General features: G+C 43.2%; 1 protein-coding gene across 1 annotated transcript in view; it reads left to right on the forward strand.

Moving 5' to 3' along the window:
* Nucleotides 1–16272, forward strand: part of ARHGAP35 (Rho GTPase activating protein 35) — a 61215-nt gene extending 44943 nt beyond the window's left edge. Inside the window, exons 4-7 of the mRNA XM_042440759.1 lie at nt 5165–5242; nt 5677–5808; nt 9231–9336; nt 10465–16272. Of these exons, the coding sequence (XP_042296693.1) occupies nt 5165–5242; nt 5677–5808; nt 9231–9336; nt 10465–10825 (677 nt within the window). The 3' untranslated portion in view covers nt 10826–16272. The remainder of the gene's footprint in view (nt 1–5164; nt 5243–5676; nt 5809–9230; nt 9337–10464) is intronic.
* Nucleotides 16273–16628: the final 356 nt, after the last annotated feature.

The raw sequence follows: 16628 nt of genomic DNA on the forward strand, positions 1-16628 counted from the left end.
AAGTCTCATAAATTGAAATGTTTATGTGAAAGCACAGATTTTGGATGCAGTCGACTGGTACTAGACCAAGGACCCTTGATTCCAATGATGTGGGATAGAATGGGCTATAAATTGAAATAAGCTCGCTTGTAATCTTGAGCATCCTTAGGTCCTAATAATACTTAGCATGCATAGAGCACAAATATCCAAGGCGCTTCTCATATGTCTTCTTGTAATCCTCGCAACAACCATGTTAGCTAGGCCAGTATTATCCCCAAATTGCAAATGTGGGATGGCATCAGCCTCAGGCAACCTTGGCAAGATTTGAATAGACAAATCCTGAGTGGTTAATTTTCCCTCCATTTCTAATTGAACCTCTGATTGAAAAATAATGAGCCTTTTTACAGATTGTAACAAGCTTTACTATTTTACTATTTTCCACTTGATTCCTTGTAAGTGCTGAAATGAGACCCCACCTACAAATTAAGCTTATTTCCCTCATTTACCAATTGTATCAAGTAAAAGTGGTTTCCAGGGCGGATGCATAAAGGCTGTTGGCATTTGTTGAACTGGAAGTGATCTGTCTGGATGGTCATTCCAAGGAGAAGTGGTTGTTTATACTTAGTAAGGACTAGCTCCATATTTTTCAGTTCTGGTAAAGGAAGGTGATAGGTTTCTGCTATCCTATAGACGTGATCGGTGGTTACAGTTGTAGTCTAGGAGGTTCAGAGAAGTAAGATGCTCTGCTTAAAGAAAGATCTGTGGTGACTGTGCATTCAGGATTTCTGAAACTGATAGAGGAAGCGCAGAAGCTTTTTTCATCTTCAGACATTGTGTGACTCTTGTAGGAACATTATGCAAGCATGCAGTCCTTGTTCCTTCTGGTTAATCTGGAGTGCCTTCTGTAGCTATATGTTACGGCTTGAAATACAGCCATGACAAATAGCAATGTGTTCCTGGGATTTTCTTGGGCCTGAGATTGTAGGATCTGTTGCCCGTTGAGTTTTCAAATACTGAAAGTACAAAAAGATAAGATCTTGTCCTTGACAGATGCTGTCCTTTATTAAATGTCCAAGCTGTGATGATGATATCAAGAGAGACAAAGGTGAAAAGGAAATTTTCTGAAAGACATGCCCAATTGCTTTGCTCATTTTCTGTGTCTTGTCTTTTGGACTCACGTGCTGGAATTTATTTGTGCCTAAACAAAACTGGTAAAACTTGTCCGTTGGTGTAAACCTGTTTGTGTATTCTCTCTGTGTATATGCTCAGTTGTAGTTGGGCTGCTGGAAACCAGAGCGGTAACTGCAACTGGAGCATGGAACCTTACGTATATATTATGGAAGCTTGCTTTGTTGGTTCAAGAGCTACTTGCTCTGGTTAGCCAAGGGGTGCGGGTCATTACAACCAGTTAACAAGGAAACCTGGCTTTGAACCAGTGGGTGAGTCAGAAAAGCTGGACCTGTCTGAATAAAATTTCACTCAGGCATCTTTGATACAGGTTTGTGATGCTGGTCATGACAAAGCTGTCTCTTGTCTGACAGCTGGGAGTTCTTAACCTCTTCAGTTTGATGCAGATCTACTTATTTTTGCTTTATTGACAAGAAGTGCACCAATTCTAACATTGGGGCCCAATGACACATATTTCAGAGTCAGCTACTTGGTGGTGGATCTTCCCATAAGACATGAGATGTGACAGAGTAGGGAAGGGATGGCCTCTGTCCACTCATACCATATTCTTCACCTGGACTTAAAATTAGCATTTTAGACCTAAATTCCATCCCCCCCCCCCAAGGTGTGACTCAAATCCATACAGGAAGAGGGAAGGCACGGCTCAATTTTGAGTCTCCATGGCTGCTTTTTAAAACAACACCTTTTGTATTATATACACTTCTGGTCCCGAGTGAACAGATCATTGGCAACAGCTGTCTGTGTTCAACCCACTTCTGAATCCGGTTTGTATGATTTGACATACTCTCTCAGATAAACCTGACAGCCAAGGCAGCTTATCAGTTTTTAGAGCTGTCGCTCATTGTTCTTTCCTTTCTTGCTTTGTTTTGGCACATGCACAAGTCTTATTATAATAGCTCACATACTGTTCTTAGTATATGAAGCCTGCCTGGCTTTGCATGTGACCAAGACTGGTGTAAAACAGGATTTTATAACATAAACATGGAAGTAGATTGCAGGAAATATTGAGCCTCTTATTAAACACTGCTGTTTTCTATGCAGTGAAGTTGAGTGCCTTTCACAACTGACTTGCATCCCTCCCAGTTCAGGGTATGGTTTGTAAGGTGGCATATGTCTTTCCTCTCATACGCAGTTGAAGTTTGTTGTTGCTGTCTCTGTTTAACTGGCTGTGGAATAGGATAGCTTCATATCTGTGGGGGAAACTTAACATTGTAGAAAAGTGTGTGCATTCTACATTAATTGTGTGGTTTTGGTGTAGCCCTCTTAGAGATGTTCTTGTCCCAAGGTGTGTTTTGCTTGTTCTACACATTTCAGCATAGCCTGGCTTTTAGGAGGAAAAATTGCTCCCATTTTGATCTTTTTTGCACCGTGAAGCAATCAGGGATATCATTCATAGCACCCATATCCTCCTCCTCTAGAAATGAGGCTAGCTTTGTTCAGTTTAGTGCAGCGGGGAGCGTTTGGGGTCAGGCTTGCTAACCAGAGCAGAGAGCTCGCAAAGGCTTAATGACTGTGTTAGTGCGTTCAAACAGCCCTTCATGTCTCTGGTTGGTTCCTTTCTTCCCCTTCTAGTTTATGCACTTGCCTTTTTGATTTTCTATCTGGGTCCTGTAGGGTATGGAAATGCAGCCATTTTAGGTGGTTGCTTAACTAGCCACCTTTTTTCAGAGGTGGAGTAATGGCATGTTGGAAGATGTCCTAATGACAAGGAAACGCAGGAAGAGACTGTAAGAAAGGTAGCATTGTGCGATGTGTCTTGAGAGAGGCACAAATAAGAGTGATGAACAAAGCCTAGAAGCTCCTATAGGTGTTGCCTTTGCTGAACTATTGAATGTCAGACTCTTGTGGGGTGGGGAAGCACGGGTTTTTTTGTGGTGTTCTTGTGTAGTGGAGCTGGCCAAAGGATTTGCATTGTCCCAATCACAAAATACTCCAGTGGCATAACCCATTCAGAGAGACTTGAAGAAGACTCCGGTGTGGGGCTGCTGCTGGGTTAACCTTGGCGAAACAGATACAGTATATGGGTCTCTTCCACTTCTGCCCTTCATAGTGCTTGAAGCACTCAGCGCACCTTGCCTCATGGTCAAGTCTGCCTCTGAGTGGACAGTGCAGGTACTTTAATCTTTCCTGCATTGTCCATTGACAAGTTTGTTTGGACTTGAAGCAAAAGGAAGACAAATGGCGGCGGCAGCTGCTCCTTTCCCTCTCCCTGGTGCCTGGGCACAGTGACTCTTTTGTTCCAGGCTTGAAATTATACGGCCCTCTGGGCTGGTCCATTAACCCAGTTTCCCTCCCGATGAGGTGAATTGCTTTCTGTGCAATGAGGTCCCTGTCCAGGCCGCTGCCTCGGTGGCAATTAGAGCTTTTAAGCCCAGCAATTGATGACCTGGACTCTGAATAAATCCTCTTCAGCCCAGATTCACCTATCATCAATCTACCCTTGCACTGGGAGGCAAGCAGGCCTTCTGCTTTTATCTCATCCAATGCTGGCTTCGCAGAAAGTGGCAATTAAAACAGTTGCTTAATTGAGGCATTGTGCTGCCCCTCCCCAGATCCTTCAGGGAATACATTGACTGAGGCAGGCCCTCCTTGGAGGAAGAGCAATCACCTTTGCCCTCTTGGGTCTTCCCTTTTTTATATATTGCAAGTAGAGTTGCCAGCTTTCTTACATCTCTGGTTAGAGCAACTACATACAGCATTTAAAATTGCCAACCTTTTCTTTAGGGTGAGCGGTCCCTAAGCTAGAAAGATGAAACTTCTTAAACCTTAGACACAAACAGGCATGCTGTGACTCACCTTATCATAGTATTTGACATTTATATCATGCTTGAGAGTAGTGTGGTCTTCCTCTCTTTCTCCCTCCCTAGCATTATTGTTTTCTCTAATGAGGCGTGTTTTCTCATGATGTGGCCAAAATACAACAGCCTCAGCTTAACCTGTATTTCTGTTTACGTTTAAATATTTGTACAGTGGTACCCCGGGATACGAAATACCCAGGTTACGAAATTTCCGGGATACGAAAAAATCCCATAGGAAATAATTGTTCCGGGTTACGAATGTTTATTCGGGTTACGAAAAAAATTTTGGTGCTTTTTTCGGCTTTTTCGCACGAAATCGCGGCTTTTCCCCATTAGCGCCTATGGCATTTCGGCTTGCGAATGCTTTTCGGGTTACGAAAGCGGCGGCGGAACGAATTACTTTCGTAACCTGAGGGAGCACTGTACTTTGAAGGGGCCTGAATCCTGTGATAGAGGGCATTCTTTCCAAGGCTACAGTAGATTTAACCCTCCACATCTCCATTTAAGAAGGATCTTGGGTGGGTCCTGGTATCATAGGTTCCTCTTGCAAGTGCTGTACGTTTTTTTGCTTCTGCAGCTAGATCTGAGCAGATTTTTGCAAGAGCTTTATTGTAGGTCATTAATAGCCTTTATGCAGTTTTATTTTTAACAATATAACAACATAATGTAATTTTTTGGGCCATTTTTGCAAGAGAAAAGTATCTACTGGAGCCTGCTTTTCAGTCAAGATGAGCTCCCAAAGCAGCTTGTATTAATTAAAACCTTCACAAAATGTAAGATGTTAAGGCTACATGATTGTATTTTCTAATCACTGTTGTATTTTCTTTCTTTCTTTCTTCTTTTTAATCTGTTCCTGTGATCTTTTTGGTTAGTTTACTGCTTCTGGAATTCTGCCTTTATTTTCCTTTTAGCAAATTAATATGTAGAAGCACATTTTAGTGGATAGAGAGAAAGTAAAGGTCAGCTGAGTCATCTCTCATCTCGCTTGATATATTTGAATATGTAAGAGCAATGCAAATTTAGTATGAAATATTAAACCAAAGTTGCCTAACTGTCATGACGTAGCTAATCTGTGCAGTCATTTTCTTCCCCCAGGAACTTCTGTTCTCTGTTTCTCAAGATATTTTTCCTCTGGTGGCGGTGAATCCTTGCAGAGTTGTGTTTTTGCTGCGTAGTAATTTCTTTTTTCCCTTTGCCAGGGTTAAGTACAGAAGGTATCTACCGGGTGAGTGGAAACAAGTCTGAGATGGAAAGTTTACAACGGCAGTTTGATCAAGGTAAGACCCATCTCTGCGCTATCGCCTGGGATGTGATGAAACACCATAGTAATAGGCAAGTGAGTATTTTTGGATTGATCTCTCCATTGCCTAGGCAAAAATGTAGGGTTTCTGTGAGGTTTGTTTGTTTGATATCCACGCAGGTGACTTCCCATACTGTTCAGTAGCACATCCTCAGCCACAACAGCAGCAGTATTTGAATTACTACTCTCAGACCTGCTGCCATGCGGGATGGGGGTATTGGAGAGGTTGAGGGAAACCTCTTGTTGTCAGAGAGGAGTTATAGCCACACCAATAGTCCAGCTCAACTAGCAGCAAGCAGACATTGGTAGTATTCCTTTTGGGTGATGCTGTGCTTCAGCAAAGGCCCTGTGTGTTGTTTGCCTTGGTAGCTGTGATTGGCAAGGTGTAATCATTACCTATTTTCCTTGTAGATCACAATCTGGACCTTGTAGAGAAGGACTTCACTGTGAACGCTGTAGCTGGAGCCATGAAGAGCTTCTTTTCAGAGTTGCCTGAACCCTTGGTACCTTACAACATGCAGATTGAACTGGTGGAGGCCCACAGTGAGTATGCCTCATTATCTCCATGAAGAAAAGCATATTCACTTTGTCCTTCTCCATGCTGCTGGTAACAGTGGCTTGAAAGCACTTTGACATGAAGGGAAAAAAGAGGAAACCACAAAACTCCTATATTTTGTGACCATTATTGCAGATCCATGTTTGTTTCTCATCTGTAATAGGAAAACTGCAACTGAAGAATTAATGCCATGGAATGAGCATTGAGAGGCACATATATAAAAACTAAGCATCCAAGTTAGGATTGCACTTGATCCAAGTTACTTTTCTGAAGTAGTGTCTATTTATTTTTAAGCAAAACAGACCTAGATGACCTGGAGATATGCTGAAAATTTCAAACAAAGAGTCTGAGAGTGGTGAAGACAGAGAAACTGGAAGCATTTTTCCCCCATGAAAACTTTGTTATATGGGGTTTTTTTTATAATTCTAACTTTAATAATTTTACTAGTATTTTTTTTAATACGGTAGTATTTCCAGTGCTTAATGGGCTTGTACAAGAATAACAAGCAAGAGTTGAAGACTTAGAACAAAAGGGCTAAGAGTCTACGTTTTAAGCAATTAATGTACAAGAAATTAGGTTTCAGATTGGAGAATTCGCAGAATTACCATAAATGTAAGAGAAAGCTGGGTCTCACAGGCTTGCTTTTGAATTTTATCTGTGCAGTGGATTTGGCAAGATTTTTGGGGACTGCTGTTAAAATTGTTTTTTTAATTATTAATTTTAATTGTTACACTCCAGTGCTTCCTTTAGGCTTACTATTAAACAAACAAACAAACCCAAAAGATCCGGAAGAGCTGAAGGTTCTTCAGTCTTTATGACGGCTATTTCTTTTTTCCTTGTCCCTAAAGGGATTCAGTAGACAGGTGTGAGTCTTTCTATGGTGCCATCTAGAGCTGGATAATATAATAGCATGAGAAAGAATTGCATTGTGTTGCACAATTGCTGAGGAAGCATCTTCTGGATTTTTATAAAAATCAGATGACTCCAACTTTATGTATGAAATTTGTTGGCAGAGTAGGAAAGTGTATAAGCTCTGAGTAAAGTCTTCTCCAGCAAAGACAGGTGTATCATGAAGCAAAGTGAGGTAACAGCCTCAAGCTATACGGTTTGGGTCCCATTGATGGTGGTGGGATGGGGAAGCAATGGACCAGAGCCGGGGGACCAATTTTTAGGGAAGTTCTCTTGCATGAGCCCCTGGCGAATTGCACACGATATGAAAGGATAATGAAAGTATGCCAGCTCATCTTTAAGGTACCTGGTTAATCCATGCCAGTTAAAGATGAACTGATATACTTTCATGATCCTTTGAAAAATACTGCTGGCAGGCATTTTCTGTAAGCTGATTTGAATTATACTTTGGAATCAGAGTACAAGTGGTCATGAATACATTTGTATATACTTGATCCAAATATTGAATTGCTCTGGCCCTTCTTAGACAGTTCTCAGCAGAGGAAATGCAGAGATCCAGAGATATTTGGGAAAGGCGATATGAAAAGGCGTTCCAGGTACTGAATTGGGCTAGCTCAAAGGGAAATGGGGTGCGCTTGTTACACCAAAAGTGATGGCACTGTAAGTCTGAATTTACAGTATGCAGTATTGCAGTTCAGGTTGCAGGGTCAGATTTGTGTCAACAGGTTTGTGCTGATTGTGCACAGTCCCTGTGTTACCCCAGGCTAGCACTTGTAGATATGTTGAAGTTTCTGTTTGCTCAAAGCATAGGTTTTTACACCTAGAGAGAAACGTACAACTTTCCCCAAATATCAGAAGCATATAGTCTCAGTCTTTAGAAGTGTCACAGCAGTCCCTGCTGGGTAATTTACTTGGTGTAATTAGTAATCATTGTCAGTAGTTCTACAAAATTATGATTTTAGATTTCTTAAGTGCCATTTGACTAATTTCAAATAATAAAAATTGGAACCTCCATCTTATTCTGCACTTTTTCAAAACATGCTCAGCTTTTAAACACTCCTTGATACAAACCGACCAAGTGGTTAAATGTATGGTTTAATCTCCCCACCCCTGCTCTCCTGAGACATTGCCAGGGGCCCAGCATCCTTCTTTCCATTTCTCAGACAGGCTTTGAGCTATCCGAGCTTGAAAATGACTTGCTATTGACCAACATTTAATTATTGAGTTTAGTTCATCCAGGTTGAACCAAGGTAACATGCATGGGATTTCTGAGAAGTCGTGCTTATATATTTCATACTGCTGTAGTGAAATATATTTTAAAATAAAGCAAAACAAAAAAACATACTGTTCAAGTGTTGAATCAATAACCGTAATACTTGGACACTTTAAAATGCGTGAACATAGGAAATACAGAGGCCTTTTAGGAAAATTCCAGCTTGGTAGAGAATTGGGATTCTTATAATGAAATACTGGAGACCCTGAAAACCAAAAGGAAGCATAATTTTTTTTTCTGGTTTTAAATCTTAAAAACATGTGCATAAGAAAGGTTGACCAGTCAAACAGTTAATTCTCTCCACAGGAGGTATGCTTAATAGGTCATCCTCAGAGCAAACTATCTCCTAAGCTCCTGTTAGAAGTCAGATCATCCCAGTTTCCTTTTTAGTCTGTCTGTCTATATACACAAACCTTCATGGTTTAGTAGAGCAGGCTATAGAAAAGGAGGGCAAATGATAGGAAGTTCTGTTTATATTTCAACAACCCGGCTGTTTCCAGCTCCATTATATTTCTCTCCTCCGCCCCCCATACTAGAGGGAAATTTGTAATGTTTGAAGGTTGCAAGAACTGCAGCAGAATACATTCAGTCTGTGTACTGTCATGGCAGTGACAGAGAAGAAAATAAAATAATTTTAAATCCCTGCAAATTAGCTGCGATTGTTCCTCATTAAACGTTCAGTGTGTAGTAAATGGTCTGCATTGTTCTTTGTGTTGAGAGATGATTCTCTTGCCTGGAGGGAATTGTCAGGTGTGTGTGTTGGGAAGAGCCTTGCAGGATTTCTCATCCTTGTATTTTCTCTGTGAACATCAGTGGCTATAGGCTTCTTAGTCAAGGATTAGGTAAAGGTAAAGGTAGTCCCTTGACATGAATGTCTAGTGGTAGCTGATTGTAGGGGAGGGTGCTCATCTCTGTTACTAAGCCAAAGAGCCAGTGTTGTCCAAAGACAAATCCAATGGTTATGTGGCCAGCATGACTGCACCAAACGCTGCTACCTTCCCACTGAAGTGGTGCCTATTTATCTACTTGCATTTGCATGCTTTTGAATTGCTAGATTGGCAGAAGGTGGGACTAGTGACAGGAGCTCACCCCATCATGCAGCACTTGGGCCTCGAACTGCCAACCTTCTGATCTTCCAATCGTCAGAATTGGCGTCTTAACCACATTACAAAAACCTAAACTGCTCCTTGAAAATTGCTAAATTCTGTTCCTTTCCCCTTTAAACAGAGATCAACGATAGAGAGCAGAAGTTGCATGCACTTAAAGAGGTGCTGAAAAAATTTCCCAGGGAGAACTACGAGGTCTTCAAATACGTTATCTCTCATTTGAACAAGTATGTGCAATGCGCGTTCCTTCATCAGTCTGAAATGCAAATGGGGAGGTGGGAATGTCACCTTAGTTTTAGCCGTTGCCTTCCTAACAAGCGCTGGAGTTGTGCATAGCAAACGTTGGGTCATTTCACAGCCACAATGGGGCAGTGGAGCCTGCCTGAAGTGAATTTGTTCCCTGACATTTCTTCCAATTAAGCAGGCCTGCATTTATCAGGAGTCTCATTAAGTTTGGTAAATCCTGCTCCTCCAGAAATTGGCAGCAGTGCTCTAGCGGAGGTTGTATTAGGCCTGCTGTCTCCCCACTTTCATTAGCCACGTCCAGAGGGCATTTGCTGCTTGGCAGAGGTCATATTCTCAAGGCTGTGCTCTTACATTCCCAGCTAATGAGTGCAGAATAACACCAGCCCTTTGGATTCTGTTCTCACAGCCTCTAATGGCGATTGTAAGCACCCCACAACACTTGAAGGTGTGTTCTTGGCATCAATCGAAACAGCCTTCTAGTTGAGAAAAACAAGGCAACTAAAGGATGTGGGGTTTTTCCCCACTCTTTAAGATTACATGTATTTTTTACACACCCATGTTAGTCTGTATGCTTTAACCTGAAGTGATGACTGTGTTTCAATCTATTTCCTATTCTTTTGACTGTTCTTTTCTGATTGGTATGAATAAAAATATAAGAGTTCAAAACCTGGTTAGTACATGAACAGCCAGCAAAGGCCCCTCTTTTCTGGCTCTGTCTTTTCTCCTCCACCTGCATTGCACATATGCCTTATCCTTCCTCTTCAGATAACTACCAGCATCACAGTATGTAGTGCTGTTTCCCTACTTACTACATATGCCAGCAGCCGCAGATACAAGGAAAGGCAGTAGCTCTGGGGTGTGGGGTGAAGGATAGGCTAACCAACAGCTCTTGAATGCACAGTATCTGTGGACTGTCCTCTTTGGTTGTACATTGGCATTGTTTAGGGTGGAGGTTGTATATGTTTGAAGAGTTCCTTGGCCCCTTTTGTGATTGTGAGTAGGCCTGGCTAACTATTATTATTATTATTATTATTATTATTATTATTAACCTTTATTTATAAAGCGCCGTAAATTTAAACTATGTGTGGTGCTGTCTCCTTGTCTTACAGAGTGAGCCACAACAACAGAACCAATTTGATGACAAGTGAGAACCTCTCCATTTGCTTCTGGCCTACTTTGATGAGGCCTGACTTCAGTACCATGGATGCGCTAACTGCCACACGCATTTATCAGACAATCATAGAACTCTTCATCCAGCAATGCCCCTTCTTTTTCTACAATCGCCCCATCATCGAGCCTTCTGGTGCCATGCCCAGCTCTCCCTCTGCCATTCCTGCCAGCACGCCTTTCCTGTCCTCCACACCTATCATGGCCCAGCCATCCCCTCCACAGACTCCTCCTCCCTCGCCGCAGTCTCCTCTCCAGCCCCTTCTTCCACCCCAGCTTCAAGCTGAGCAGCACACACTGTGAACTTGGGTGCAGGAGAAAGCCGAAGTCTACTGCTGTTCTCACGTGCAGAACAGAGACTGGAAACTCAGCCTTGGCATCGCTTGGCTCTCTCTCTCCCCATTCCACTCTGTGGCCTGATAGAGCAGCGGCAAGTTGAAGCATTGGACATGTGTGAAGCCTTGGTTCTGCCTCAGTGCCTGGTGCTGAAGGGCCTGCTGGATCGAGGGCAGAGTAGGACCTTCCCCTGAACAGGGAAGATACGGACCTCTCTCTTTCAGTGCTGGCTCCGTTCAATCAAGATCAATTCCGACCCAAGCAAACCCGTGGGACTCATGGGAACATTGTCAAGTTCAGAGAATGGAGTCTTAGTCTGTTGGCTTCAGATGAGTATTTGGGGATCTCTCCTGTCCCTCCTTCTCTTTGGCCTGTGCATGAACAGAGGGGTGCTGCTAGACAGGAGTAAGAGCTCCTCCCCAGCAACACATTCCACAAGCTGTAATTGAGGCCTCCCCTGCAGTGCTGGACATCTCGACCATCTTGCGGAGGACCATAATTTCAGCTCAGGCCCAAGTCGCACCATCCCAGCCTAGCAGCTCAGAAGGTCTGGACCAACGCTTCTGAAAGAAAAGCGTTTTATGTTTCAGCAAGGCTGGAATGTAACTTTCTCTTGACTCTTAAATAATGGCCAATCAAAGTGGGAAGGAAGCTCCCTCTTGAAATGAACGAGGAACCCTAGAGAAATGGGGCATTCCCATCATGTGCTGGTTCAGCTGTTTTTAATCTGGCAAGGTTGTGTGGGACTTTCGCTCCTTTTTACTTGTGCAGAGAATTTGTGCATGGCAGAGTTTCCCTGGTGGGCGGTGGGGTGGGGTGGGGTGGGGCGGGGGTTTGAGGGAGTCCAGGTTTGGTCTGGCAGGTTCTGCTGTCTTCATTTGACAAATTGCAACATATCTGTGGTTACCCTTCCTCCTCCTCCCTCCGATCAGAATATTGGTGTTAGCACTTAACAGAGGAGAAAGAAGAGAGACAAGTATGTGTGTGTGCGCATGTGCAAATTTTACAAAGTCAAGGCTTTCTTGTCTGACATGAAATTTCAGTCCTTTGGCACACAGCGTGTTGGCAAAGAAACTGTTGTTGTTTTGTGTGTGTGTGTGAGGGAGGCACAGACATGGGGTTAGAAGCAAGCAAAGTGGCTTTAACCACAGCTTTTTCGAAAATGTTGCCAGTGTTTCAAAGTGTAAAACATGATGCTGGAATTAAATGAAGTGTGAGCCTGTAACTTCTTCCCCCACCCAGTCCTTAGTTGGAGAAGATGGGACCAGAAGAAGAGCACAGCAGAACTGTTTTGAAAGCCTCTTGTAACCTTGTCACTGTGGTCTTCTGGAGCAGATGAGTAAGTAAGTGTTTTGGAGGCCCAGAACGTAGCTGGATATACTTGTTAAAAAGGAACACACACACCTTGTTACCTCTCTCCCCCCCCCCATCTTCTCATCTGATGTTTCTGACCATTTCATGCCAGACCTGAAAATGGCCTATGGGCATCAGGGAAGATGATTCCCAATCCAGTCTCACATTGGGCTGCTCAGGGCATGAATTCTCACATGACACCTGTGACATTGGAGGAGGCTTGGAAAGTGACTAGATTTCATGGGAGGCTAAATTTGGTGGCAGCTTGCTAAAAACTTTGAGGCCAAATCTTAACTGCTAGGATTACCTGCCATGCCAGCACCACTGGAAATGATCAGTGTGTTAACAAATGCGGCATGTGAGCCTTGTTTATATACTGTTCCTGAGCATCTTCTAAGCACCCTCCTTCCACTCTCTTTCCATTCAGCCTACATGCTGACACTTGTGCATGCAGAGAAGTCTGTGCTCTGGCTCAATTATTTGGTGTTCCCGTGCACAGTGCACTTGTCTCTTCCCCTTTACCTACACTTGAAGCCACTGTATGTTCCTATCAGCCTCTTTAATCTGTGGTCTTCCCCCTTGTTTCCTAGGCCGGGCTCTTGTTTGTCATGAAGTACACTTGGCTGTGCTGCCTACCTTACCTGGGCTTGTTTCCTTACGTATTGTGTTGGGTTCCTGTACAGGGAAGAGCTAGAAGTGAACCACTAGGAGAGCCAGGTGATATTTCTTCCATGCAGACACCATGTAACTAAATGGTGGCTGTATGGCAGCAGTGCCCTATGTGTGTGAAAGAGAGAGAATGAGGGGGAAAGGAAGGAAGGGGTAAGGTCTGCACCGTCTTGATAGCAGGGCAATTCTAACCAGAGTTTCCACGGTACCACTAGGAAGACACAAGGGAGTAATCCCTATGCTATCCTTTCTGTCTCTTCGCACTTTAAAGGAGAACCTGTGGTTTATTGCTGGTTTTGGCATTTCAAGGATGTTTGTGTTACACTGTGTTTGGGGGTGGGGGGGGGATGGAGAAAACCCAATCTTTTCCTAAATCAAACTCTACCTTCAACTCTACCTTCATTCTGCTCTTTTCTGGGATTTAAGAGCCCAGTCTTCAGCAAGCTGACTCTCTCCTATAAATAAGCTGAATTATGTACTACTTTTACTTGAGAATCACATTTTAAAAATTGTATTGTGTCAGGATCATGTGCCTGAAAGCATCCCTTGCAAGCACCCCCTCCCCCAGTTTTATATTCTCATGTGTTAAAAATTGAGCTTTTATGTAAATAACTGAAACACCTTTGGTTTATTTGAGACTGTTAAAAGGAAGGTAGAATATCCCAGCTTCCTTCAGAGGATTCAGACAGTATCCCACAGGGGTAGGGGAGGAGAGGGATAATAATAGGGCTGGAAAAATTCCCCTCGGATCTCCCACCTGACCAAAATGAGGGTCACTTCTCCTGTGCTGAGGGGTCATCTTGGACTAGTATCCATTGGGTTCCTGTGAGAAAGTGGTGTTGTTGTTTTCTGCTTGGGATAGGGTACTTTTGTTTCTGCACGGTGTGCTTCTGTGCCTTCTCAAAGGGTCTGATGGTAAGCATCTCCCTCCAAAAGATCTCTTACTAACAACTGTTGGGATTTGGGGCTGTTTGCTGTTATAACCTCTATCTTGGAGAGGTTTATTCAATGCAGGACATAGTTCTGTTTGCTGCTTGTCTGGATCCTCTGCAACCTGATGGCTTGTAGCCATTCACACAAAGCGATTGCTGCCAACTAACGTCCAGCTACTGTTGTGCTTTGGAGGCAGTGGTTCTTCCCTCCCCATCACGCACCCACTCTGAAAACAGAACTTGGGTGGATGGACATAAAGCATTGGTGCACGCTGGGCTGGTTCTCTTTAGCTGCCAAACTCTGTGGCCTTGTGATTCTAACCTGAGTTTTTACGCTTGAAAGAGGAAGCGGACGTAGGGAGAGATGTGTTTCTGTCTGGTCCTGCCTCATTTCCTAGATGCGGTGAGCTAAGAAAGTCTGCTCTGTATGTAGAGTCGAAAAGTGGATTTCCCCTTCCTAGTTCCTTATGGGACTCTGGTAATCTTTCAAGACAGCTGGAGAAATTAGGTTCATCATTGGGACTAGCAGGGAAGGTGTGCCAGCATATTGTGGGTGCATAGCAGAAGTTGCATGTGCTCGTGACCATTCCTTATTTTGCATTAGGTGACTTCTGGTGCCCACTTTGAATGAGTAAATCTCATTCCCCCTTCTCCTTTCCCACAAGGAAAAAAAGTTAAACTACCTAAATCTCCTCAGTTACTAGGGGATCCTTGAGGCTAGGCACTACATGCTAAAGGGGTTGATATCTCCACACCTTGCCTCACTGGCACACCATTGTCTTGTTTACAATGTCCGCACAGATCTGACATCAGATCTGACATCACTTACATGCTGCCCAAATGTTCCTTGTCCACAGTTGAGATAAGAAATCCAGACAACTGTGTGGGGTGTCATATAGATTGGGGTTGGGGAATCCATGTCACTGAAGAATGAAGAACACAAAAGAGTCCAGCTACACTCTGGCTTTCTTTGCAGAAAGCTCTGTCCCTCCATGCTGGCATCTTTGACATCCATGGAAGGAGCAGAATGCTTGTTCATTTGCACAGATTGGACCATTTTCTCTGGGGCATTCTCATAGAACCCTGTGAGATCTGCTGCATCTTTCCTTTACTGGAATCACACTGGGCTTTGCTACTCTGTGGAGGTGTTTATGTTGTGAGGTGCACAGCAAATCTGTGTCACTCGCCTTTCTTTTGAAAATAACACTAAATCGATCCGTTCCTATATTTTGAACACAACCGAGATGTCAAGGCTTTCAAGATGGCAACCTGTTTCTTGACAGAACTGATTTGCCAGCTGACACACACATGTGGTTTTGGACGGTTCCCTAGAGGGAGAGTTCTTGATCTGGATCCTTTCGATGGCTCAGCATCAGTCGTTCAAAGCCTGGCTTAGCTTTCTCTGACACCCCCTCCCCTTACTACGTCTGATTTTCGTTTCTCATTTGTCTTTCACCTAGCCTTTAGGATGTGCTTTGGCCCACAGGCCAAGCGCAGTGACCGCCAGCAGCCCAGAAGCTCTGTCTGTCTGCCTGGACTGCAACTCCGTTCAGCTCAGTTAGTCTGCTGTACAATTTCAGAGGAGGTTTGGGATGAAGTGGCGGGGATCCGTGCCCCGCACCACCTGTGTAATAGGTCATAGTTTACCTCTTAGGTTTAACTCTCCCGTTTTATTTTATTTTATTTGTAAAATTGAAATGCAATAGAAATATTGTATTTTAAATGTAGTTCCACGCAGGGCATAAGTTATTGTTTAAATAAAAAAAAACAACCCCTCATTATTCCCCCCCCCATGTACATTAAAAAGAAGAAGAGCCCTGTCTGTCTCTCAAATTGTATGGGAATAAAACTTGTCCTGAAAAGTTGGATTTAGTTCTGCACTCAGCTTATATTCCCCTCCCTCCCCCGGTACTTGTATTTTCACATGTAAAATGATCTCTATACAGTATATGTTGAATTAACTTTTTTTTAATTGAAGAAGAAGAAAACATAAATATTAATGGTCATAAAATGTTTTAGTAGTTCCAGCTAAGTATGTGCCCAAATCATTCTTCATGGAAGCGTACAATTTTTTTCCCCTCCTGAAAGATCTGTATGTAAAGTATAATGTATTCCTCTGTATTTTTAGGAGCCTAACAACATCCTTGCGTTATTGGTGATAGAATATGTTTCCTTTTTTAAAATGCTTCTTTTAAAGGACATTTTTAACAATTTTGTGGTTCTCCCTTCTCCCGCCTTTCCTTTTCCGCTCCCCATCCCAGGCCAATCCAATTAGTGCATGATAATGTTGAAAGCTCTGGGCAAACAAAGAAGAAAAAAGCCCCTTTTCTGCTGAGTTTAAAAGGAAAAAAAATCATGTATTTGCTACAGAGTATTGTATGTGTCTCATTGGGAATGGTGTAAAAACTTAAAGGCCTTACGTGATATGTATCATAGTTAATAAATCAATCTTGTACAAAACAAAAAGAGAGGAACGATTCCCTCCAAACCCACCCATGTGCCTTTTCTTTGGCTCATGTGCTTTCTATGCTCTCTTCCCCCACCACAACGCTTTGTTTTCCTTCTGCTTCTTTGTCTCCTCTAGAGAAAAGGCTGGCTAGCTGCAGGCTATCTTGCAGCCCGGTAGGGGAACCCTAGCACTGCGGAGAGAGTTGGAAGAATGGAGTACAAAGAACCGAGAGGCGGGGAGGAACCCCAACTCATGGCGGCGCAGGTTGCAACCATCTTCCTTTGTTTTATTCTGCCTGTCCTCTTTTTTGGCTAGGAAAGAGCCTCTGCTCCTCACAACTTCTCTGCTGATGGTAGGCACCTGCATC

This window comes from Sceloporus undulatus, chromosome 9, assembly GCF_019175285.1.
Source record: "Sceloporus undulatus isolate JIND9_A2432 ecotype Alabama chromosome 9, SceUnd_v1.1, whole genome shotgun sequence".
Taxonomy (NCBI): domain Eukaryota; kingdom Metazoa; phylum Chordata; class Lepidosauria; order Squamata; family Phrynosomatidae; genus Sceloporus; species Sceloporus undulatus.